The 27,591-nt window shown below is 38.5% G+C and overlaps 1 protein-coding gene across 14 annotated transcripts in view; it reads left to right on the top strand.

Moving 5' to 3' along the window:
• The window catches only part of RABGAP1L (RAB GTPase activating protein 1 like), a 684,401-nt gene that overhangs the window by 546,703 nt on the left and 110,107 nt on the right, over positions 1–27,591 (top strand). For 11 of the 14 annotated variants that reach the window (XR_007479508.1, XM_033428113.2, XM_033428114.2 and 8 more), the window contains one exon: positions 761–889. Coding sequence is in view for 12 of the 14 variants with exons in the window: in XM_033428113.2 (XP_033284004.1) it covers positions 761–889 (129 nt within the window). In the remaining 2 variants the exon portion in view is untranslated. Of the gene's footprint in view, positions 1–760; positions 890–3,656; positions 4,023–27,591 lie in introns of those variants that run through there. The other 3 variants (XM_033428117.2, XM_033428121.2, XM_049715459.1) reach the window with 3 other exon arrangements.

Genomic DNA, 27,591 nt, shown 5'->3' with positions numbered 1-27,591 from the left:
GTTTGCTTCATTTACTGTTTTATAACAGTCTTTAAGATATGGGTACAGGGCTTCCCTGGTGGCACAGTGGTTGAGAGTCCGCCTGCCGATGCAGGGGACACGGGTTCGTGCCCCGGTCCGGGACGATCCCACATGCCGTGGGGCAGCTGGGCCTGTGAGCCATGGCCACTGAGCCTGCGCGTCCGGAGCCTGTGCTCCGCAATGGGAGGCCACAACAGTGAGAGGCCCGCATACCGCAAAAAAAAAAAAAAAGATATGGGTACAATTTCTTATTTTCTTCACTTGAACTGCTACTGTCACTAGTTGAAAAGTCATTCTCTCATTAGGTGTTTATTATATAATTCTGCTGTGCTTTGATTGCATTGTCTATGTCTTCAGCCAGCTTTGTAAAATATCCTTAAAATGCCTACCAAGCTGAAATCACAGATTAGTCCCAGAGTTCAAAGTTTTTCCTTTTCTGGCATTTTTCTTTTTTTAGAGCCATAACATGGTTAGCTTTGCCAAGATCCACTATTCAAATCTTCAGGTAATATAAATTAAATATGTTAGCCTGTTAATTCTTTTGTCACGTCTAGGATTTATGGTGACTTATTTCAGCTTATAGTTAAAGAGGTTAGAAATCTCTTCCTAAAAATTTTTGAAGCTCACCTAGATCTTGGCTATAAAAGTACATTCAGGAAAATAGAAATTCCTTTTACAATGTATTCGTTCTGAATGTAGGTTAAAATGTAATTGATGATTCTTGGTGATTATTTTTTAGACCTCAAAGGAAGATCTTCTGCAGGCTGATTTTGAAGGTGCTTTAAAGTTCTTCAGAGTCCAGCTTCCAAAGAGATACAGGGCAGAGGAAAATGCAAGAAGGTTAATGGAGCAGGCTTGCAATATTAAGGTAAGATATATGAATTTATAGATAATAAATGTGGAACTTGAATGCAGAATAACATGGCAAATTGTATAAAACTCTTTCTCAGTATGTTGCTGGATTTTGACTATGTTTAAGGTGAAATGGTGTATGACCTAGTTTCTCTCAGACTTCTTTGTCAAGCTGATTTGTATCTATAGTGGCTGTACCTTCTAGTAGGACTTAGAGTGAACGTTAGCAGGTTCAGGTTGTAACAAGAGGGAGACAAACATTTATCTCATAGGTGGGGCTCTAGAATGGGTTGCTGTGATAGTGGTTTCCATAGCAGCACACTTAGTATTTAGCTTTTGCCATCTGTTTTAAGATTATTTAGGACCAAGCAAGAAAAGCCTGCTTAGGCCGTGCTTTCCTTTCTCTAAGGGACTTGGAAAGCTCTGTCTTGATCTACGCATTTCCATCCCACACCTGACAAATGTTTGTGGATACGTTGCTCCTTATCAGGTGTCTGATATAAATAAACAAATTTTATAAATAAGTTAAAATAGAAATCTTTATCTAGAGAATTGTGGTATCAAGGTGAGATAGCACATTTGAAAAAAAAATGGAACCAATTTACTGATGTAAATTCTTGTACCTTTGGAATCTTCTTACCTAACCATGACAAAAATATAAATTTGTTTTCTGAAAAAACAAAGATCCCAGGTCTTATGGACTTTACATTCTTGCCGAAGGAGAAAGTCAGTAAACAATTAACATAATAAAGAATATATTTAATATGTTAGAAGGTGATAAATAGCTATGAAAAAAGAAAAAGTAGGGCAAAATAAGCAAGATTGGATTGGTGGGGAGAAGGAAAGTTATAGTTGTTGTTTGGTAGTCAGAGTAGACCTCATTGAAGGTGAAGGAGATGAATTATTCATGGAGATGTCTAGGGGAAGAGCAGTTCAGCAGAGGCAACAGCTAGTTCAAAGGCCCTGGGGCTGGCTCATGCCATGTGAGTTGGAGGAACAGCAAGAAGGCCAGTGTAGCTGGAACGAAGTGAATGAAAATGAGGGCAATAGGAGAGGAAGTTAGAGAGCTCACAAGGAGCCTAAAAATGTAGGTCACTGTAAGAGTTTTTAGGCTTTGCTTGGAGTATAGTGAAGAGCCCTTACAAGGTTTTGAGTAGAAGAGTGATAAGATCTGTCTGAGGTTTTAGAGGATTATAGTGCCTACAGTGTTGAGAACAGACGATAGAAAGGTAAGAGTAGAAGTAGGGAGATCAGATAGGGGGTTTGCAGTAACCCTGTTGAGAAATGATGATAGATTGACCAGGGTGATAATAGTGGGGATAGAGATGGATTGGAGATGGAGGTGGTTGGAACCTGGGTATATTTTGAAAGAGAACCAAAGGGATTTCATGATGTATTAAACATGGGTGTGAAAGGAAAAGAGGGGTCAAAGTGATTCCACAGATTTGGGATTGAGCAATTAGAAGATAGAGTAGTCATTGATTTATTAAGCTCATTTCTTAAAATGTATTTTGACACAGACTTCACTTAAGCATAATACCCACTGCAACACTTTTCTGGTGTAAGACTTTTTTTGAATTTTAAGTTATTTTAAACTAAATTCTAAATGTTTCAAAAGTACAACTCAATGCTGAACGTAAATAACTTGAGGAGAAAAAGATTACATTGTCTTCCAAATGAACTCTATATTCAAAGAGATCATATTCCAAAGGTATTAAGAAAGATAGACCTCTGAAGTCTTCTTCCTGAAATGCAAACTTTTAAAGGCTTTATGACTGATGGTTTTATTTGGCTAAGCCAGGTGACTAAGCATAAGCCACATTTGTCTGTAGACGTTGAAAACACAGTGGTCATGGTGCCTTTGATTGAATTTTGTGGGTAGTAGGTTTGGAAGGTAGGCTTCAGCCAGCTGATTGTTCCAGAGCTGTCAGAAAGAAGTACTACAACTTGGGGCAGTGCTGTAGGGATCCATTAAAATACAGCATGCATTTCTAAGAATAAAAGAGTAGAGAGTTAAGAGGTATAGGTAAATGTTTTCAAGGGAAATCTAGAACTGTGGGAAAATAACTGAGAACAAAAAACCCAGGAAAGTGATTTAAAAATATGAAATGTACAGGGAAATATCTTTTCTCAATATAATTTATGAAGCTTCTCAGAGGATGGAGGTAACTAACGACTGTCAAGCCAGAAACGTGAGATATGAGAGACACTGAAACATAAAATGTTAGAAGACAAGTTCAAAATATGATCTGAATGGATTGTTCCTGAGATGGAAGTGCTATGTGCAACCAGAGTGATTTATTTGGTCATGAACAGATAGATAGGAATTTTTTTTAAAGCAATAATACGGTTGTTATTTAGTTTTGTGTTTTGTTTTTTTTTTTTTTTTTGTATTATCTAAGGAGAGTACCTTTCTCTTAGATACTTAAAACAGTACCCAAGGGACACCATTTTAATTTATAGCATTATTGTGAGGCTGATGTGAGGTTTAACTGAAAGAAGGAAGACATAAATTGTACAGTATTCAGGGATCGTGCTGGGACTAGAACGTAGATCTCCAACATGAAAATTTAAGATTGTTTTTAAACCAAGACCTACATTTTGAAATAGCTTTTATATCAAGACCTTAAACATATGCACGTGCACACACACACACACACACACACACACACACACACATCTGAAGAGATACTTATGCTTACAATGTATGATGCACTCTGATGTTTTTCTTCTACTATATTATATTCTATTCCATTTTAAACTTCTACCCTTCCCTCTGCTAGTCACAACCCACTACATGGATTTCACAGCAGCTTGCAGTTTTGAAAAAGCACTCAGGCCTGTTCCACTGTCGGCCCCTCCTACCCCTTCCCCATTCTGATATGCTGTAACCCGTGAGAGGTTGTGGAGGATGAGGTGTTACACTGAATAATGAAAGTGGGAGTGTGGTAAGGATGTGAGTCATCATGCCATCATTACAGCAGCATGTGCTGGGAACTGGAAATGTTAGGAAATCATGGACTTACAGAACACGGCTGCATGTTAAAGCATTCACAGACAAAGGTGACTGCAGGCATGGAACAGGCAAAAAAGTTGGAGCTCATGATTTCTTATCCACAGCCTGTTTAACAATAGAATTTCTGTCAAAGGTAATACATTTTTTTTTTGGATTTTAATTATTTTTATAGGATTTGTGTACGGTCGTATAGTCTTGGAATGGACATGTTCTCATTTAATTATCCTTGAAAATGAATCACTTTCCTCTAACTTTAAGGAACTAGATGACCCAGTTATTTCAGTAAACTGACTGGTTTTAAAATAAATGCAACTGTTACAGGTAAAAAATAAATTGTTACCTCTGCGTATGGATAATAGGATTTATTAATAAAGCACATTGGATTGGGTAAATAACTTTATTCTTCTGAAACCCGTGTGACATTAAATATCAGGAATATTTTTCGGTGTTTATTTTTTTCTAATTTACTAACATGAGTTTAAATCATTCTGATATCCCTTCTGTTCCTGTGATCCAGCCAGGCTAAAATGAGAAAATACATTCACCCATCAGACTTTACTTTGAAAAATAATGTGGTTACTTAATATATGAATATCCTGCACTTTCACAGGAAGGCAACTTTGGTTGAATATCGTTATTCAGTTGTTAGCTTATAGTTTAAAATTTTGCTATTGCAGAGCTTCTTAAACTTGGATCTTGGCTTCATGGACTCTGAGTCACTAGAAATTTGACTTCCTTTATATAAGCGTTTAAGCATTTTGTTTTTCCTGGTGAGAAAATATGTAGCTTTTATTAGATTCTTAAAGGGAACTCAGTGACTCAAAAAAATTAACTTTTGTGCTGGGGGATCATCTTAAGCTTGTTAGAAAACTGATATTTCTTTAGAGTATAAGAATTTATAAATGTGATACCTATATATATTCAAGTTCATATACATATAACCTTTATAATTTTTCTTGATCTGTTTTTTTTTACATAATTTTATTCAATATCACTCATATTGTATTAGGTTGAATTGATGAAATTACCATTCTTGTTGGCCCAAAACTGCCAGGTATTAGACATTGTATGTGATTTAATGCAATATTTTATGCCTCCTTATGTTTCACATAGGTGCCATGTATGTAGATGATGAAATATTAAAAATTTGGCTCTTTTAAACATCACTTAGTGGGTACTGCTCTGATAAAAATAAAGAGATGAATTAGAAGAGTAAAATATCTATAACATAATTTAGAGTACTATATATATAATACAGGTTAGTTCTATGGCCTTGTCAACCTTTCCTGAGAATTATTCTCCAAAAGCTGGGAAGCAAGTCTTTTTTTTTTTTTTTTTTTTTAAGTTGATTTTTATTTGGGACAGTGTTACAAGTGCCACAGTTATGATGAACCTCATTAGTAGAAAAGTTCATCATATCACTCAAAATATTCTATTGGTAGATCTTCATAATAGAATGTTTTAAAAAGTAAAGTAGCCTATTGTGTTTGTATTTTATTAGTAAAATAACTTGAACAATATTAAAACTGCAAAATCTGACATTAAACTAAAACAAGGGAATTAGGAAAGAAAGGTCATTTATTGAGTAGCTACTATGTGCCAGGAACTATGCAAGAAGACTTCTCAGAGGAAGTAAGATTTAAGATGAGACCTGAAGGATTAGCAGGAATTAAGGAGTATATGGAGGAAGGGGGAAGGAAGTTCCATGCAGAGAATATGCAGAGGCCCAGAGGTAAGAAAAGATGGAGCTGTCCAAGACTTAAGCGCAGTTCATGACTGGAGAATAGGGTTCAAGGATGGAGGGAATGAGGGGAGTAGATAGAAGACTTAGAGAGGTAAGCAGGAGCCAAACAGCTGGTACAGAGCCATTTAAGCCTGTAATCCAACAGTAAGCAACTTGGATTTTATCCTCAGACAGAGGGAAGTATTGTGGGTTTTTAAAGAGGAGACAGAAATGATCAGATTTATGTTTTAGAAAGGCTATTCTGGCTGGTGTGTGGAGAATAGATTAAAATGGATAAGATTAGATATTGGTAACAGACCAACTCAGGGGTGGTTGCAGTAATCCAGTTGAGAAGTGACCAGACTATTGTTATGGGCTAAAGAGATGTGGACAGATTCCAGAAATATTCAGGAGATAGAATCAACAGATCTTAGTGATTAAATAAGAGCATTAGGGCAGAGAAAGAGAGCCGAGATCATGCTCAGGATTCTCACTTAGGCAACTTGGTAGTAGTCACTCTATGAAGGGGAACACACAAAGGAGAACAAATTGCAAGGATAAAAGATAATGAGTTAAGTGTTGGACATGTTAAGTTTGTGGTGTATATCTACAGTCTCATATCCAAGTACGTAAAAATATCCAATAAGCAGGTGGATATGGAATGGAAATCAGATCTGAGCTAAAAGTAGGCATTTGGTTGTCATCAGTATTTGAACCATGGGAGTGGGTGAATTTTCAGAGGAGCAGAGAGAAGGGTTGAGGGTAGGTTCATTAACATATAAAAGATGGGCTGAGGAACAGCAGCTAGTGAGACTGAAAAGGCAGGAAGAAACCCAGAATAGTGTGAAGTGTGAAAGCTAAGGGAAAAGGTATATGTTCAAGAAGGAAGAAGTTGAAAAATGTCAGTGATGCTTAGAGGTCTCATAAGGTACTGAGAGTGGAAGTGGACATCGTGCAACAGTTAATGAAAGAGGTTCCTTTGTGGGCTTAGTGACAGCAGTTTCAGTGGAGTGATGACATATAAAAGCCAATGATGCAAGGAATAAACAGGAGGTGAGTAAATGGACAAAGGAAGATGAGATAGCTCTTCTAAGGAGGTTAGTGTGGGGAGACGATGGAGGATGGAAGAAACAGCCAGCAAGCCTGAGAGTAAGTAAGAGAGTAAGTACAAGAGAGAGAGAGATAAGTAGACATGAGGTTGAGATGAATTTTTGGAGGATGGGAAAGATGGCTTTAAATGCTTAAAAAAACACTCAGTGAGTCAATTTCTTCATTGAGTACCTACTATATGCCAGGCACTGTGCCAGGTCCAGGAAACACAAGGTTGAGCAAAAGCACATACACTCCCAGAGCTCATGGAGCTTATATCATGCAGAAGATGTTAATTATATAATTGCCATAATAAATGTATAATTACAAAGTGAGACACATGCTCAGAAGAGATATAATAAAGATATATGGAGAACAAAGAGCAAAGGAACCTGACTGGCTCAGTGGTTTAGGAAAAGCTTTCTTGCACTGAGATTATAAGGCATTTCAGACTGAAGGAAGCATGTGTAAAACACTGTGGGGTGGGAGGGAGGATGGTATGTTTAAGAAACTAGGAGATGGCTCAAGGAGTGATGAGGGTTGATATCCAGGGGCCGACCAGACCATCCCTCTTCAAATAAGAAGGAAAGACCCACAAGAGAGAAGTTGAAGATTCAATAAAGAAATTGGAATATATCAACAGAGACAGACTTCAGAGGAGATAAAGGATTAGACTCTAAAGAATGTACTTTTCTTCCATTACAGCAGGAGGGAGTAGATGGGGATAAAGACAAATGTGCAGGTTAAGTAAGGTAAGGTAAGGTGAGGGGGAAAGAAATTGAGAATATTCCATTTGAAGGTTTCTCTTATTTCTATTAAACAGGATCTAGAACTAAGGGAATGTAGTGGAGCTAGAGATTCAAAGAACATGGACAAACTTTTAGATATTGCAAAGAATGGAAGAACTAACTGGGAAAACACAAAAGAATTGTTGGGCTGAATTGTTGGAGGTCATGAATTCATAGTGGCAAAAATGTGCAATGTTTTGGGAGTTTCTCTAGAAATACCCAGCAATCCAAATGTATACATGAAGAAAGCAGTTACTTTCACCTATAGTTGAGGTTTGCCAGCATGAGACAAAGGAAGGGCAGTGGGACCAGGGCGGTGGTGCACTAATAAACCAGACCTTGGGGATACGAGAGGGAGGAGTATAGGGGGAATCTCTGATTTGTAGCTTTTGCCAATTTCCAGGTAAAATCTGGCCAATTTCAAGGTACCAGTGACTTAACAAGTGGCACACAATTTGTGAATATTAAGTCACTTCTTTTGGACTGGTAGTTGCTAACCCCAGCACGCTACAGGGTCAGGGAGATGAGGCTAGTAGCAGGAGAGTGGTTGACATGATAGATAGTGGAATAGAACTAGTAGAAGAGAAAGCGAAGACAGATAGGACAAGGGGGTGAGGGAGAGGTACCAAGGATTGAACTCTAAGAACACAGAGAGCAGTGGAGGGGGACACTAAATGACTTGTTGGTGATAGCCCAAGAGAAATACATCTTTTCTCCAAAACCACTTATATTTTAAGGACAGTTCAGTGACATTAGAAGATAACACTGACCTGTGCTCAAAATTTTCGGTTGGTAGCTCAGGTTACTTAGTGGCAGCAAAATCAGGCCAATTGCTATTTTGCCATCTATGGCGAGTTCCTGTGATTTGCTTCTCTCTGTCCTAATGACGTTACCACCATCACTACCATTTTACTCTCATCATAGAGATTTGAAATGCATTGTAGGAGGAATAAACAAAGATGGCAGAGGCAGTAAGAGTAAGGGAAATAAGAGGAAGAGGAGGGCCCTAGCGACTGAAAACAAAGTCCTGCCCTAGCATCTTCTTCTTTCACACCAAAATTGTCTTCCTAACCCATGCTAGAGAGGAGGCCATCATTGACTGTATGTTACCATGGTAACTACCTGCCTCAGAAAACTCTAAGCTCTGCTCCAGCTCAGTTATCTATGTATTGTGACAGACAATTATCCACTCTCCCAAAGTGGATTAATACAATTTGATCTTGCCTCTCACAAGTCATGCTTTTAATGGGATAGAGGTAAATTCGTTTATCTAGAGATTTAATATTTTTCTCTCTCAGACCTCCATGTTTGTAACCATGGATTTGAATTTAACTGTTTGAAAATAACTTTCACACTAGAGCAAAACTATGAAGAACATTTGTATTAAGAGCAATGTACCTCTAATTTCTTCATGCTGTTTGCTATTTCTTTCTGGCTATTGTTGCTATGTATAAACAAGAATGTAATGTCCCAAATAGAGGCTTTTTTTGAATTAGCAATGAGGCCACACAGAGGCTTTTGTTGACTCTGTGAATCTAAAATATGTGCCCTTATGTGCACCGTGGAAAGGGTTCGTTTTTAATGGAACCACATTTCATGTTCCTTTCCTATAAAGACCTCTGCACATTGACAGCCACAATTTGGACTATTTGGTTTAGAGTGTCATAATCTTCTCCCAGGCAAATGTTAATTTTGTTATAGGCTACAGTGGTGTGATAATAAACAAACTGATAATGAAGTAGTTTTTATATCAAAACAGTTGCTTCATTTTTCCTCTGAGGCTTCTGTTAACATTGATAACCCTCAGTGTGTCTGAGATTTGGGGCATTGTTTTCCCCCAAACAGGGATTAATACAATTTGATCTTGCCTCTCACAAACCATGCATTGTGGGAATGAGCAGAAAACACGTAAATGTTAGACATGCTCTGAAGCAGTTTATAACAGGTGGAGAAAACAGGCCAGAGCTCCGGATGCCCAGGCCTCAGGCACCCTGCACATTAAGAAAACTCTGCTTTTCTGTCTGTTCCCAATCATCTGGAATGCATTTGTATCCTTTATTACGTCTGCTGTTTTCTTCTACCATCATACCTGCTTCTGCCGGTCATTTCTTTCAGTTTATTAAGGAGAAAGCCATAGAAACATTTTAAAATTAACTTGATGGGTGAACCTGGATATTGTATCATGAACCGATCTATATAAATCATTAAATTGTCCTACTCCAAAGAAAAATAAGATAAATGGATATAAAAAATTGATTTTTATATGGGCATCTCTTTTTTTCAGAAAAAGAAGTAATAAATCATAAGAATAAAGCATATGCCCTTACTTGCATCCCAAACTTGGTACAATGTCGTTAGAGCTCTCCACATACATTAACAACAAAAAAGGACACTTCAACTGTTTCAACTAGTGGTTCCTCTCCTCTCAAACTTTATTCTTTTTCCCTGCAGCTAATTCACTCTCAGCAGTCTTCTAAAGACATAGTAAGACAAATGGTTATGCTCTTAAGTGGGAGTTTCCATATTTCATATAACTTTCTGCAGTGTTTTGCCAATTACCTCTTATCCAGTTGTTATGATTTATGTTTATCTGTATTGGAGAATAAAGTTAGAACTCATCTTCATTCTTTGGAAGCAGAGGTAATAAATAATTTTCCCATGGCTATTTACAATGAGAGCCACATCTCTTTGTTTTGTTTTGTTTTTTAACTACTTGAATTCACGTTAAGATTATATTTAAAGTGTGCTTCACAGTTTGTATTTGGGGATCTGATTTAGACAAGAAAATAAATGTGTTTCTCTGTGCCCCTGTTGCTGCTCAATGGAAGTAATTTAACTTTTTTTTAATTCAAATTTAATTAATTAAATTTAAATTTATTTTTAATAAATTTAAACGTCTTAGGTGTTTAAAATAGGTTAGGTTAGGAAGGCTGGGCCGTTGGATCTTGGGTTTATTTCAAACACTTCAGCCACAGCTATGTCAGATGCCACTGCCTCTTCTCTGGGGCGAATAAAGTCTAATCATATTATATTTACTTAGTTACTCATAAGCTCATGTATCCATTTAGCATTTAGCTGGGAAATGACCGAGTCTAATTAGTACTCTGGAGAACTTACTTATTTTACTATTAAGCCTTTTTCTCCCCCTCCCCCCTCAACCATGAAAAATTATTTTCTTTTGAAATGGTGGAAGTAACATGTAAATGAGAATAGCAACCCAAAAAAGATAGTGAAGATTTTTAAGTGTTATTCACATATCTCCAACTGTTTGTCAAGCTTTCTGAAGCTCCGCTTAAAGGCAAACAAACCGCTGAGGGGAAAATTATATTCCTTGCCGTAGTTGATAGTTGTGATTAAATGGGCACTCCATTCTTATTGTCAATTCCTCTGGCTTGGGGACTTTTTATTGCTGCCACCTGTGGGAGGGAACGATTTCTTTCATCTGGAATGTCTAGCCTGTTCCTTTTCTATGCCTGTAATCTATCCAGATCTCTGTAATATGTAGTTCAAATGGTTTTATCACCGTCACCATCATCATCACTAGTATCATTATTATTATGTGAGGGAATACTGGCATACAAACCACATGAAGCGGTAGTAAAACTTCGTGTTCTGTTGTGTCACTCAGGTCAGGGGAGGCTTCAGTTACTCAGTTTGGCACAGGCTCAGTGCCTCTATCAGTGTGTTCTGTGCAGCGTTTCATTCATCCTCTTTTCCAGGCACTGCGTTATCCTCTGTTATCCCTTGCCCTTAGGGTCACTGTACTTCCTACCAGCTCTTACTACATATTGAAGTTTCTCAGTAAGTTGTTTCCTAAACAGGCAGTACTTTTTTTTTTCTCCTGAGTCTCATGTCTGCCCCCAGTTTCGTGTCTGTGGTAGTTTGTTAAGGCTGCTGTAATAAATTACCACAGACTGTGTGGCTTACACAGCAGAAATTTATTTTCTCACAGTTCTGGAAGCTAGAAGTTCAAGATCAAGGTATCAGCAGTTTGGTTTCTTTTGAGGCCTCTCTCCTTGTCTTGGAGATGGCCGTCTTCTCACTGTATCCTCACATGGTCATCCTGCTGCCTGTGTTATCTGTGTCTAATCTCCTCTTCTTATAAGGATACTAGTACTGGGAGTTAGGGCTTCAACATATAAATTTTGGGGACATACAGTTCAGCTCATAGCAATGTCTTTCTCATAGTCAACAGAATGCTAGTTTCAACCCAATTTCTCTGAAAACATTCTCTTCTGAACATGAATCATTCTTGGCAACCCTGAACTGTATCTCTAACATCTGATAACACATGACAGTTTCCTGTGTTTGTCAGCCTACCCAAGTTCTTCCATTTTCTCCTAAACTCTCAGATTTTCTAAAATATCCTATTTTTCTTCACAATTCCACCCTTCACTTCCATCAGCCCACTTGGCTGGCAAGGAATTTCCTCTGGCATGCATGTTAGCTTGTTGTAAGTTCTAACTTATATACCCTGCTCTGGTATGATCAAAATGCATTAACTTCCTTATAATCTTGTCTATCTATTGTATCATATCTTATACAACCATAACCTCCCTGATTCCCCTTCTTTCCTAACTTATATACCCTGCTCTGGTATGATCTAAATGCATTAACTTCCTTATAATCCTGTCTGTCTATTATATCATATCTTATATAACCATAACCTCCCTGATTCCCCTTCTTTCCTAAAAGAGAGGCAGTGAGTTGTGCAAGGAAATAAGTTATGTCTTAGCAGGATGTCCAGTGAGAAAAGAAAATCTATTGTAATAGAATGAGTATTTTAAGCAACAACATAATTTGGATACTGTATAGAACCAAAGGACTTAGTTTATTTTCTACAATTATTTACATAAAACCTTTTATTCTAAAATATTTCATCAAATTTTAGGATGGCCATTGTTTAAAAAGCCAGATCGTAGGCATCGCACCTGTGAGGGAAAATTTTTGAAAAAAAAAAATTGTTTGACATGGTAGGATCTTCTTAGAACCTTCAGAATTCATAGTTGGAGGCCCCTGACATTGCTTGTCTGGACTGCTATAGCTGCCTCAGACTAACTAACTCATCTATCTGGCTTAAGTTTTTGTCTTCTGGAGTTTACTCTACTCACTAGCACCAGAGTTTTCTGCCCGGAGAACCAACCTCCTTGTACTACTCCTCATTCAGAGAGCACTACTGGCTCCCTGTTACCTGCGGGGTAAACCCCACCGCCTTCTCAGCTTAGCACACATCCCCATTTTTCACATCAATCTGCCATGCCCTTTTCTGGCCTCGCTCGTCACATCTTGTGCCTTCTACCTGGAACTCTTACTCACCATCCTGAGAAAGTTACTTAATTTCCTTGAGTATGAGTTTTCTCGTCATGAAGTGAGGCTAATACCTACTGCACAAGGATGTTGTCAGAATTAATAAAGCTAAACTTGTGTGAAGCACTGGCTAAATTATTTATCAGTTCCTTTTTTTTTTAAAGAATTTTTTTTTTGATGTGGACCATTTTTTAAAGTCTTTATTGAATTTGTTACAATAGTGCTTCTGTTTTATGTTTTGTTTTTTCGGCTGCGAGGCATGTGGGGTCTTAGCTCCCTGACCAGGGATGGAACCTGCACCCCCTGCCTTGGAAGGGGAAGTCTTAACCACTGGGCCGCCAGGGAAGTCCCATCAATTCCTTTTGCAGTTATGGGGTCAAGCAAATCCCTATTCATCCTTTAAGACCCAGAGCAGACACCACTTCCTCTGGGAACCTAGGCTGTTATCTATTCTAATTCTGGCAATTCCTCCACTAGAGCACCACAGTTGGAGTTAAGAATGTGGTTTTCTGAAGCCATGTTGTTAGAGTTAAACCCTTGGCTTCTCTATTTATTACCTGTGTGATATCTGGCAAGTTACCTGTATCTCAGTTATCTCTTCTGTAAAATGAGGATTACATTATCGGTACAATAGGATTACTGTGAGGATTATGTGGGATAATATATGTAAGAAACTTAGCAAATGCTGTGCATCATTAGTATACAAAAAAATTTTTGTCATTATTACCGTCATCGTTTTGAGTCAGTTTCTCTCATTGTGAGTTCCTCAAGAGTTTGTCTCTACCTTGCTCTTCTCTAGATGCCTTGGGCCTGGTCCAACCCCTAGCATAATAGCTGGATCAAAGAAGTCACTCATTAAATATTTATTCAGTTAACATACTCATTTTTTTTTCCTTTTTTTTTTTCCCCTATTCATTTAGGTTGAGGAGTGCTGGGCTTTAAATCTTCTCTGAAAATACTTCTGGAAATAAACAGAAAAATCCTCATGTATCTCACTGAATAGTATTCCAGGTTTCTTCCTATAGAAAAGTGAAGTAGCTGAGTTTTTTAGTCTGAATTCAACTTTAAGAAGGGTGTCTAGGGCTTCCCTGGTGGTGCAGTGGTTGAGAGTCCGCCTGCCGATGCAGGGGACACGTATTCGTGCCCCGGTCCGGGAAGATCCCACAGGCCATGGAGGGGCTGGGCCCGTGAGTCATGGCCGCTGAGCCTGCGCGTCCGGAGCCTGTGTCCCACAGTGGGAGAGGCCACAACAGTGAGAGGCCCACATACCGCAAAAAAAAAAAAAAAGAAGGGTGTCTATCATATTGTGTAGATTACAGAGTTCATGAAATATAAACTTGTGAATTTTCCATCTTTCAAGACCTTTAAGACTTGGATAGAAGATCAGCTTTCTTCCTCGATGATTGGGTAACCAGATGCCCTTTCTTATCTTTAACTATTCGATTTTTCAGATTATTATTTAATGATTTTAGAATTCTAAAAGTTTTTTCAAGTCTTACTTGCATAAACCTCTTGGTTGTCTATGGTAAAAATAACTGTTGAAAGAACTGAAGCTAAGTTGTATATGCCACATCCTTTTAAAATAGGGTAGACATGGGACTTCCCTGGTGGTCCAGTGGTTAAGATTCCCAGCTTCCACTGCCGGGGCTGTGGGTCCGGTCCCTGGTCGCGGAACTAAGATCCCACATGCCGTGTGGCCAAAACATAAATAAGATAAAATAAAATACCAAATTAGTAGAGTTTATAATCAAAAGGCAGCTAATACAGATCCCAAACGACAGACTAGTCTGTTCCTTCTTTATGTATGATAAAGTTATAATCATGTTTTATATTTTCTGTGACATTCTCTTTATGTATCTCATAATTATCAATTATATTTTATTCTTCATCAACTGAAATCAAGGAATGTCAACAATATATCTGCCTGTTTGTGCTTGTATACTGTATCAGTTATCTATTGCTGAGTAGCAAACCATCCCCAAACTTTCTGGCTTACAACAACAATATTTCTCACAATTCTGTGAGTCAGCTGGGTGGTTCTTCTGCTGTTGTCTCTGGATTCATTCAGCTGGTGGGGCAGCTCAGGGTAGGAGCTGCCTTTCTACATGTTTTTTCATCCTTGGCTGCTTCTCAGCCTTGTGGTCTCAGGTTTCCAAGGAGGCAAGACCCAGTGGCATAAGCACTTATCAAGCTTCTGCTTGTGTTACATTTGTCATTGTCACATTGACCAAAGCAAATCCCATGGAGAGTCAATGTTAGAGTGGATATACAGGGAAAATGATGCCAGGAGACATGATTGATTAGGAGCCTTTCCTGTAACAATCTACCACACACATGCATGGCAAATTTATGTCTCAGTACATAAAAACAAACAAACAACCCCCCACATTAACTTAGTTTCTGATGAGAGGGCTGAGAGTTTGATTGGAAAGGAGACTTCCTTTCCATTTAATATATTTACTTTCATTTATTGATACTTTTTATTTAATAATATCCTTGTATACAGTTTCTTTTACTGGTATTACTTCTTCAATTGACAAAAAAAAAAAAAAAACCAAAACTTTTTTCACAATGCAAGTGAGTAAGTAAACCATCATCAGTTTGGGTTCCCTGATAGCAGAAGCAATAGTTGCTTATGAATTCTTAATAAAACTTGAGTAGAGGTACTCTGATTACAAAGAAAATCCAGCCTGTGATACTGATTTTATCATACATGAGAAAGTTAGGTTTCCAGAGTTCAGAGGAAACTTAAAAATCTTAAGGTTTTCTACCTCATACCCATCAAGAGTTTATAGGGGATTTGAAATAAATATTATTTAACTGTTTTATTTTCAAAATATTTTGGTTTATTTCCATTGTGCTATGTGTTTTCTATCAAACATTATTGATTAAAAAGGTTTAGATGACATAAATCACTGGAGGAAGTGAAGAATACATTTGCCAAAATGAACATGAACACCTTCTTAAGACAATAGCACATAAGAATATTGCAATCAAAGATTTAGAGACAAATCTGAATCCCATAAAATACCTGCTTTTTTGGCCAAAGTAGAGCAGCAGCTGACCTTTAGATTCACATATTCTGGTTAGGAAGTTAAGGTTGACTATTGTAATTGATTTCTCAAGATAAATGTCCCACATTTTTTTTTTTTTCTGATAGGATGAGTTCACCCTCTTTTAAAGAAAGGACAGTCTGACACTCTGACACTGAGCAATGAAAGTATGGTAGAAACAAATGAAAGTTTGCCACAAGATGCCAACCTAGCTATTCAATGCTTTGCTGTAGGCAGACTCTTTCTTAGGACCTAGTTCGTCTGTTTTTGTTTTAATTCACCTCAGGGTTCAGCTGTAGTCATTTTATCCCAACAGATATAACTTTAGACTCTTAATGTGGGTGATGTAGTTAAACTCATCTTAATGTAAATTTTTCATGGTGGGCCATGCGTGGATGGTCTCAGGGGTAACTTAAAAAGAACTAGTTTCACAGCTAGAGAAAAGGGTAAAACTTTATTTCTTATAAAATAATCAGACCTTTAGTCAGTGTAGTATCACAAGATCCAAGCTGTAATGACTTTGTTTTAAATGGATCCAGGATCTGGAGAGTGGGGAATGGACACCAGAGAGGAGTTTGTATAATATATTCTCAGTATTGTGAGGGAAATGCCATTGAAAAACGAAGGAAGACAAAAGAAAATGAGGAAACTACTTTCCCCCATTAGGATCCACGAGTAGAGTACAGCGTTTGTCAGGAAAACTGCCGTATGAGACAGAACTTGCCTTTAATGCCCAGAGATATTTGCTGCTGTCTAAAGGTGCACAACTTAATCTTGCCTACTGGCTGATGTTCCCAACTATTTTCTATTAACTGAGCCCCAGATCAGATCCAAAGACACTTCCCCGCAGCGAGTAGGTGGATGGCTCGAGTGAACTAAGTGCTCCGAGCATGTGGCACAGGGAGATAGATGGCAGGCCTATCGCAGTCTCTCTCCAGCAGCCCCTTCTCTCCAGCCACTGTGTCAGTAGTGTCTGCGTACTGGCCCTGGGCACCCACGCAGCCCGCTACTCCCTGTCTCCCTTGCGGATGTCCCTGTGTGCTCCTGCCTCTTGCCGGCACGTCCACAACCCAATTCCCTTTCTACAGCTTGCTGCTCCTACTTATTTTCCCCATCTGATTCTGTGTAACTTTCTTTTTTTCTTTGATGAGACCACTGATTATCATTAACTTTGTAATGATAACAGGCACAACAATTACATCTTGCTTTCTTGGATGACTGGCATGTTTGTCATTTAATCATCACCTTAACATCACCAAGTACTCTTACTGACCTGATTGTACAGATCAGAGAAAACAGGCACAGGATGTTGAAATCTCCAACAAAGGTCACTTGGTTAGTAAGTGCCAGATCAGAAATTTGATTCCAGGCAGTCTGGTTCCAGAGTCTGTGCTTTACTTCCTCTTGTATACTATTTTTTGTATTAATCTTATACTATACTACATAATTTTTGAAGGCAGTCAATTTAAATGTTGTTTAATAGTGCCAGTATTTATTGGTCGCTTACAGGGTTTAAGATTACTGTGACTTAATATGATTACATTACATTGCATCTATTCGTTCTTTTGCTTAATAAGTATTTAAAATTTCTTGTGCACCTACTGTGTCCTAGTCCTGCACTAGGCTTTCTATTCAGTAATAATCACAACAGACAGGATTCCTGTCCTCCTGAAGCTTACAGAGTAATGGAAGGGGCAGATAACACAAAGTATAATCAAAAGCTGTAATAAAGGTTGCAAAAGGAAGGAGAAGTTTGTTACAAGAGAGAAAATAGTTAGAATCTAATTTAGATTGAGGAATGAGGATCAAGGAAACCTTGTGACATTTTAAGCTGAAGCTCTAAAAGATTAACAGAAGCTAACCAGCAGGAGAGGAGTAGTAAAGTGTGCTATAGAAGATCTTTTGTTTCTGGCAAAACAGTGGACTAGATGTCGGCATAAACTCTTCTGGTACAGAACATCTAAAACTTCTAGATAAAATAATTTAAAAATATATATATATATTTTTTTTGCGGTACGCGGGCCTCTCACTGTTGTGGCCTCTCCCGTTGCGGAGCACAGGCTCCAGACGTGCAGGCTCAGCGGCCATGGCGCACGGGCCCAGCCTCTCCGCGGCATGTGGGATCTTCCCGGACCGGGGCACGAACCCGTGTCCCCTGCATCGGCAGGCGGACTCTCAACCACTGCGCCACCAGGGAAGCCCTAAAATATATTTTTAAATGTATGTGGCTGAGTGAATGAGACAATAAGGAAGAATTTTAGGAGCCAGAAATTATGTGAAAACCTGAATTCTGAAATATAAGTAAATTCTAAACCTATATTTTGTTCTTTGGGCATTTGCTGATCTCTGGTGGCCTAGGTCTTGGCCTGTAGCAGGCCTTGTGCAGAAGGCAAAGACAAATCTGGGACTTCTGAAAGGCTTCTGTTTCATAGGTGAGCTAGAGGGAAAAGCCCAGCCACTCCATATACCTCGTCTTCCCAGAGGGAGACAGTTGGGATAATCACCTCTCTTGGCTTTGGTGCTTGAGTGAGTGAGAGTCATATACATCAATCACATTCTTCTATATGAAAAGATATTTCATGGTAAAAAGAAAATGAATTTCATTATTAAAAACAAAAACAAAAAACATTTTCTGGACAGCAGAAATGCTGTGTGGGAAGGCCCTTAGGGAAAAATGCATTCGACCTTTTCAAAAAACTAAAATAGCTTGTATAGATTGAGCAAAATAAGTGCTGACCAGTGAGGTTGGAGATGAAACCGGGAACCAGATTCTTGCAGGTCCTCAAAAGCTTTGGCTAGGATTTTGGATTTTATCCGAAGTACATTGCAAATCTTTTTGAAGGGTTTTCAAGACATTATCTGATTTATGTAAGAAAGAATAGATTAGAGAAAATATAAAAGTAGAGAGTTACTCTCAAGATAGAAGCAGAGATCAAGCTACAGCAATAATACAGGTGAGGAGTAGATTTGGCTTGGATTAGGGGCAATTGGAAGACATTAATGGATTCAAGATATATTTTGAAAGTAAAACCTGTTGATGAATTGGATGGGGGTTTGAGAATGAGTAGAATATAAAGGGCTATCCCCAAGCATCTGGCCTGAATAACTGGTTGTCCAGAGGTCTTCTTCTGAGCTGAGGAAGTCAGGAGGAGATAGGGAGGGGGAAGATCATGAGTTTGGTTTTAGAGATGTTGAGTTTTAGAAATGCTAAGTTTGACAAGTAGGAAATGCAAGTGGAGACAGAACCACAATTTGGTGTAATAGAACTAAAGGTATTTAAAATATATTTATATAGTCAAACTCATATTTGAATAAGCCAGTGTGTAATGATAATGGAAATTTACCTTTTACAGGCAATCCATTTTATAGTAAATTTACTTGAGAGGCAAATTTGTTAAGTAGTAGAATTTTATTGTAATAAATACCCCTAAATTCACATCCCTAGGATGCAAGAACTGGATATATTTGCAGATGAAGTATAATACTCTGGGAAAGACACTGTCAGAAATTGGCTAATTGTTCACCAAACCTATTTTCCTTTCTTCTTGCTGATACAGTTTGAACTACATTTCCCAACCTCCTCTGCAATTAAGTATAGTCATCTTATTGAATTTGGGCAGAGGAATGAGAGTTCAAGTGATGTACATTTATTCCTTTGGTTTGGCTGTTTAAAAAAAACAAAAACAAACAAACAGAATTCCCATATAGCTTCCATGCTTTCTGTCTACCCTTTTGCCAACTAGATGACCTCAAAGTGACCTTGGAAACCACATACTGAAGGTGATAGAATATCCATCAGTCAGAGTTCCTAAATGACTACAGAGTTCAGAGACCTCCAACTCCACCCTCCTGCTAGCTGAGCTTTGCATGAACTAAAAATACACTGCTTTTATTTTAAATCACCAAGATTCTGTGATTTAACAGATTCAGTAGTTTGCATCACATTAAAAGAAGATGTCGATTTTCTTTCAAGGTGATATCAAGGACCTAATTTCATGTGCATTCATTTTTTTCCCCATTTTTCTTCCATGCATGTTTGCTGTCATATGTAACCAGGCAATTCGAGTAAGTTAGGATGTTAGGAGGTTTATATAGGGAGTGAGGGAATTTGAGATGCTTGAGGTATGAGAGAGGAGCTGAAGGATATAATTGCCTCCTATTCTCCATGTAACCATATAACCATCACTCCTCCTCTGTCTGGCTGCATAATTCATTTCAAAGATTTATACTCCTGCAGCCACTTCTTCTCACCTGTTGATAGCACCCTCATTGCAAAACAGAGTTGATGAAGACCATGATCGCCTCTCCCTTGCCTTGTTTGACATTCACATAATCAAATTTACACACTGGGATGCAAAATAATCATAAAATTTAAACTGAGAAATATCTTTTTTTCCTTTATACATCTGATAATAGATGCCACAGGGGGTCTCTCATGGTAAACACTTTGAGGAGAGATGCAAAATATATCAGAAGATGTGTACATCTCTCATAGGACACGTTGAAATCAGAACATCCCCCTCTGAATCTTTGGCCATTGGATTAGCCAGTTAAACATTCTCTTACATCACTTTCTTATAATTTATTTACCAGTCTGTTTGCCTTGCTGGACCTTTAGGACTCCTTCCCTCGAGAGAAGGTAGGAGGTAAATTCAGTTCCATGTACTAAATATCCAACATAATTCCTGGCTTCTTGGTATTGTAAGTGCTTAGTAATTCCTTGGTTAAAAACCAAATGAATGATGAAAGTAGTATGGTTTGTATCTGGCTGATGGGAAAAGTGTTCCTAGTAGTGTGCAGTATATGGATTATTTGCTGCAGAGAGTTTCTTTTTAACCACATCAGTGATGTGCCTTTAAGGTATGGGTCAATCAGCAATTCCACTATTGGGCATATATCCAGAGAAAACCATAATTCAAGCAGACACGTGCACCCCAGTGTTCATAGTGGCACTATTTACAATAGCCAGGACGTGGAAGCAACCTAAATGTCCATCAACAGAGGAATGGATAAAGAAGATGTGGTACATATATACAATGGAATATTATTCATCCATAAAAAGGAACGAAATCAGGTCATTTGTAGAGACGTGGATGGACCTATAGAGTGTCATACAGAGTAAAATAAGTCAGAAAGAGAAAAACAAATATCACATATTAACACGTATATGTGGAATCTAGAAAAATGGTATAGATGATCTTATTTGCAAAGCAGAAATAGAAACACAGGCATAGAAAACACATGTATGGATACCAAGGGGGAAGCGGGGGCTGGGAGGAGTTGGGAGATTGGGATCGGCACATATACACTATAGATACTATGTATAAAATAGATAACTAATGAGAACATACTGTATAGCACATGAACTCTACTTAATGCACTGTGGTGACCTAAATGGGAAGGAAACCCAAAAAAGAGGGGCTATATATATATATATATATATATATATATGTATAGCTGATTCATTTTGCTGTACAGTAGAAACTAACACAACATTGTAAAGCAACTATACTCCAATAAAAATTAATATAAAAAAAAGATACAGGTCATTATCTGGCAATTGAAAGTATTTTTATGAAAAACATTGTTATTATAATCTTTGTTGTATAAGGAATTTATCAAAATTTACGTCCCCTTTGATGACTATATCTTCAATTTGTGTGCTCTAAAAAAACTATCACATCATACAGTTGACAGAGTTTATAATTTTGCAAGAATTAGGCAAATTGCACACGTAGGGACAAGTTGGGCACATGCCCCTACAGGAGCTTTAAAGGAATGCATTGTAGCCCTGTTGGTAATTGCCTTGTCTTCAGTTCCAGTGGCATATGGCTAGGCTTGGGTATACAGATGTTTGTACCAAATCAGGCACTTACTGTCTCAGCTCAGGGGTTAGGCCAGGCTGAAGTTTACAGCTGTGCCCTGCTTGAAATTCTAAAGCCATAGCAACTTATTCTCTGAATACAGTGTCCCTCTAATCTAGAATATGGCATTGTTGGCTTCTGGAATTATTTTCTCTCCCAGTCTATAAGATGATAATAAAACCTGTCTTTATAGGAATCATGATAAGCAAAGTGAAATTCAGTTCTGAATTGTTGTAAGTGAAATAAAAAGCTTTCATCTATGTGGTCTTAAATGACAGAAATGTGATTACAAGTAAACCCCAACTTCTTCTAGGCACACTAGTGCCTAACCATAGTGAATGGATAGTTCCTTTACAGAAGTCGGTATATTGATAACTTCAGTTCCCTAGAATACTAGCAGTAGGTACTATTTGATATAACTCTTTCCAGGGAATTTCTAGCTGGCTGGACTAAATTCCCATGGCTTTTGTGGTATAATATATGGACTTTTATCTTGGTAGTGATTACATTTAAGTAGAAAAGAAAAGTTGTTTTTTTTTTTCATAGAGAGCCTTGGGAAAAATGCATGATTTTGTTTATCAGAACTGAGGAAAGCTTAACCACTGTAATAGGTAGGCCAAATCTAGGAGTATCTGTATACCCACAGTCCTCTTCTAAGGGCTCCTACCTGTAGCCTCTTCCTGAAGATAGCAGCTCTACGCAGTGCATATAAGTGGCCATGCTCTGTGTTGCTTGACCTTACCACCTACATTTGACCTAAAGCAGGCAGAAAAAAAAACAATGTTTAAGCAGTCAGGCTGTTTGGAAAACACCTAGCACCTGTGCCTTACCTAACTGATGATGGTGACATAGTAGGCTGATCAGATCCTCTCTTAGGAAAGTTTGAAGTAGAGAGAATTATTTGGTAGGAACAGAAGTCAAATGCTTAACCAGAAAAAAGGCAAACAGAGGTGACATGAGTCAGTAGAAGCCATGAGTAAGCAAGAGTGATGAGTAAGTAAAAGCTAGGTCGTAAAATTTTTAAAACTTGTGTGTGGGCGAGATACAAAGATTTTACTTAATATCTATAGGGGAGGAGCATGATCAACACATTATTGTTGCCAAAGACACAAGGAACTAAACAAATCATTACACGTCTTTCTCATCCTGGGCAACTTGCCGTTCTCAGTCTATGTTCCTGTATTTCTCGTGAGGCCTGGTTAAGCTGCTTTCCGTGGATTACTGTGAGGCCTAGCCACATGGCATACTTTGTTCCAGAGTTTCGCTGGAATCCTTGCAGTAATGTTCCCACTCGTACTCCTCTCACACACACTCATGCACAGCCACACACAGTGACTTGAGATAATTGATTCTCTATTCTTTGTAGCCAAAGGATCCTAAATGACGAAACTGCTCTACAAGTTCAACTTTTATTACTTTGGCTCTGCAGCCAAGGCAAGGACTGATGAACAATAGCCGTTTGTTTTGCTTTGTTTTGTTTTTTAACATCTTTACTGGAGTATAATTGCTTTACAGTGGTGTGTTAGTTTCTGCTGTACAACAGAGTGAATCAGCTATACTTATACATATATCCCCATATCTCCTCCCTCTTGCATCTCCCTCCCTCCCACCCTCCCTATCCCACCCCTCTAGGTGGTCACAAAGCACTGAGCTGATCTCCCTGTGCTATGCGGCTGCTTCCCACTAGCTATCGATTTTAACATTTGATAGTGTATATATGTCCATGCCACTCTCACTTTGTCCCAGCTTACCCTTACAATAGCAGTTTTGTGTCCACCTGAAGAGGGTACAGACTTTGAACAGAAAAGGCAACTTGAAGATGATGTGATATAGGGAGGGACCAGAGAAAGATGGGTAATGCTAACGGCAAAACATGGCATTTGAGGAGCCTACGTGGAAATGTGCATTAACAAAACAATGTAAGAATAATATTTCTTCTTTTCCCCCTGCTACAGTATGAGTTCCTAAGGCATTCATCGTGGTATGCGTCTCCAATGCCAAGAAGAGGGCTTTGCACATAGCAGGTGAAACACAAAATTGAGCACATAATGTGGCCCAGCTATTGGTTTGTCTTAAAGTTTAGTGTCTGCTTTGAATTGTGTTAAAAAATATACTTTCAGGCAGACTAAACTGAACTGAACTGAAGAGAGAGACATGAGTGAGAGATGAGAGTAGAATTCCCAGAAGCTTCTGGGAGAGGTAGAGATAGACAGTGTAGAATAGCCTAGAAACCATGGGAGGAATTTCAAAGAGCTGGATAAGAAACTGCCTTCCGGGGCTTCCCTGGTGGCACAGTGGTTGAGAGTCCGCCTGCCGATGCAGGGGACACGGGTTCGTGCCCCGGTCCAGGAAGATCCCACATGCCGCGGAGTGGCTGGGCCCATGAGCCATGGCTGCTGAGCCTGCACGTCCCAGAGCCTGTGCTCCGCAACGGGAGAGGCCACAACAGTGAGAGGCCTGCGTACCGGAAAAAAAAAAAAAAAAAAGAAACTGCCTTCCTCATTCATTGGACTAAGGACCAGAACATGCTGTTATCAGGAACATCTGCAGAGCACAGTACAGCAAAGCCTTTCACCAGAGAACATGATGTAAGGCATAGACTGTGGAAGAGAACTGGCAAAAACAAATTCTAGATTGTGGTTTTTAAATGGCAGAACAAATGTCATGGCATCCAACTGCACTAGGAGAACAAAAAGAAGAAACACGACCCCATCTTCAAGGAAAGTAGGAGGCGTGTACAACCCCACACCACAGTATGTGATAAAGATCAAATAAATGCAGTTGAAGAAAGATACCCACAGCTGCAGATCCCAGATGAAGTTGAAAGAACTCTCTGAGGGACAAAACCAATAATGCCCAGTTTAGACTAACAGGATGAGATGTATGGGTTGGCAGCAGGAGCTTCCTTGGGCATGAAGAAGCAGGGTAACGGGTTCAATGAAGAATCACACAGACAAGGCTGAAAACGTGAACAAAACCTTACTGGGAAAACACAAACAAAAATGTAGGGATCGCATCTTTAATATAAGACAGCAGTAGATTTAGAGGAGAAAGCTTTTTTTTTCAATTAATGTATTTATTTTTGGCTGTGTTGGGTCTTTGTTGCAGAGCACAGGCTTTCTCTAGTTGTGGTGAGCGGGGGCTACTCTTGGTTGCGGTGTGCGGGCTTCTCATTGCAGTGGCTTCTCTTGTTGCGGAGCACGGGCTCTAGGCTCACGGGCTTCAGTAGTTCTGGCTCACGGGCTCAGTAGTTGTGGCTTGCAGGCTCTAGAGCGCAGGCTCAGTAGTTGTGGTGCATGGGCTTAGTTGCTCCACAGCATGTGAGATCTTCCCGGACCAATGCTCGAACCCATGTCCCTTGCATTGGCAGGTGGATTCTTAACCACTGCGCCACCAGTGAAGTCCCGAGGAGAAAGCTTTAAATAAGGCAAAGAAGGATGATTCATAACAGCAATATACTACTGGTCACCTATAAAACAGAAACTACAGGAAATGTGAAAAGAAATAGTTACATGATAGTGGTAGGAAATGTTAATTCACTCGTCTTAATTCATAAGAGACCATGTGGACAAAAAACAAGAAAAAGAAAACCCAAATAAAAATAATGAATGAACTAACTATTTGATATTTGTCACTCTGTGTCCTGAAAGCTAAGAATAGAACTTTTTAAATGCTGAATAAAAACAAAATAGACCATAAAGAAAATGTCCGTGAATTCCAAAAGGCAAAATGAATACATATAGCATTGTCTAACGCATTGCAGTGAAACTAGAAATTAAGAAAATAAATAGAAAAAAATTGCATTATCACCTGAACATTTAAAAAAAAATTTTAAACAACTCTTGCATCATAGAGGAAACCAAACAGGTTATAGAAAATCTAGGGGGAAAAGCACTACATGTCAGAACCTATGGGATAGAGAAAAGTAGAATTCAGAAGCACCTATCTTGATGGAGAAAGAAAATAACTGAATTAAATATCTAACTCAAAAAGTTAGAAAAATAATCAATAAAACAAACATTAGAAAGCAGAAAGTTGGAATAACAATAAAAGTTAATGAATTGGAAAAAGAAAATTAATCAGACTAATAAATAAAAGAGCTGGTTCTTTTTTAAAAAAGAAAATCAATTAAATAGATAAATCTCTAGCTAACCTAATAAAATTGAAACTTGGGTGAGGAAGAGAACACAGAATGAGAAATAATAATGGGGAAATGATAGAAACAGAAAAGAATAAAATAATTATAAGAAAATATTTTGCTCAGTACTATGCAAATTAATTTGAGAACCTGGAAGGAATGGATGCTTTTCTAGGAAAACAGAAATGATCAATACTAATCTCAGATAATTAGAAAATCTAAACTGACTATTTATCACAGAATAACTTCCCCCCAGCACCCTCAGGGGAAGCCTGAGTGAGGCCCGGGGGATGTAGCAGAGGAATGCTAATAACCTTTCAGGACCAGATCATATCAGCCCTTCCAAATATATGTGCTTTACCTAACATGGAGATTTCTCACAGGAGACATAAGAAACTAGTAAACAGTTGTTCTTGGGGAGTGGAACTGGGACTAAAGGACAACATTAGAAGGAAGTCTTATTTTTTACTAATATCTTTTGTACTTTTACTATTTTATACCATTTGCACATGTTGCTTATTCAAGTGTGAGGAATTTAGAATACCTTTGTTTCACATTTGGACAAGTTCACGACACCATTTGGCTTTTGTTATTTTGTTTTGTTTACCTTAATTTTTTGGTAGATAGAATTTCTTAAATGCCCTTCAAAGATGTCCCAGCCTAATTCCTGGAACCTGAGAATATGATGAGGTATGACTTCTCTGATTATATGTCACAGTTGACCATAAAATAGGGGTATTATCCTGGATTTTCTGAGTGGGCATCATCTAATCATATGAGCCTAAATGCAGAGAGCTTTCTTTTGCTGATGGCAGAAGGGAAGTCAAGGAGGGAGGAAGTATGAGAGGGACTCCATGCACAACTGCTGCTTTGAAGATGGAGGGGACCATGGGAGGAGGAAGGCAGGCAGCTTTGAGGAGCTGAGGGTACCGCCCCCCACCCCCAGGGATGGCTGGCAAGGAAACAGGACCTCATCCATACAACTACAAGGAACTACATTCTGCCAACAACCTGAAAGAGCTCGCAGGTGGATTCTTCCCCAGAGCTTCGAGATAAGAGGCCAGCCCAGCAGGTATCTTGATTTCAAGCTTTATGAGAACCTGGGCAAAGCCCAGCAGAACCCACCCGGACTTCTGACCTTCAGAGTTGTGAGATAATAAATGGCTGTGGCTTTCAGCCACTAAGTCTATGGTAATTTTTTACACAGTAATGGAAAAGTAGTAGCGTAAAATTATATTTTAAAGCCTCCAAACGTGGGGCTTTATGAGGACTTAGAAATGGGAGCCATCTTTCCTCCTGTCTGGAGGTGGTAGGATGGTGCAAATCAGCTTCAGAGCCCCAGGCACCGGGACCACATGTAGAGTCAGGGTCTATGTGATTCCTGTTAAGTGCCGTAAGTAAAATATACTCTGCTGTATTTTCATTATTTTCTCTAATTGTGTAGAAGTCCAATTTTATTATTATTATTTTTTTAGTCAGGGACTCAGTGTGTCAGATAACAATTTTATTATCTTAATGAAGAGAATAAATTTTTTATACCTGTTTTTTTTTTTTTTTCCCTGTTCAGATTATAGTCTTGAAAGCAATTTTGGGGCATTTCCATTTTAAACAATCTTTTCTGTTTTCAGTGAGGAAGTTGGAATTTGTTTTCTTTGGATATCTTAGGAAATTAGCTCCTACCTTTCTAAAAATTCTTTGTTTTTGTGACCTAGATTTTAAATTTGTCATTAGAACAGTTTT

The sequence above is a fragment of the Orcinus orca genome, chromosome 1, assembly GCF_937001465.1.
Source record: "Orcinus orca chromosome 1, mOrcOrc1.1, whole genome shotgun sequence".
In the NCBI taxonomy this organism is placed as follows: domain Eukaryota; kingdom Metazoa; phylum Chordata; class Mammalia; order Artiodactyla; family Delphinidae; genus Orcinus; species Orcinus orca.
Note: the sequence above shows the minus strand (reverse complement) of the source record. Positions and strands in the feature narration are given on the sequence as shown.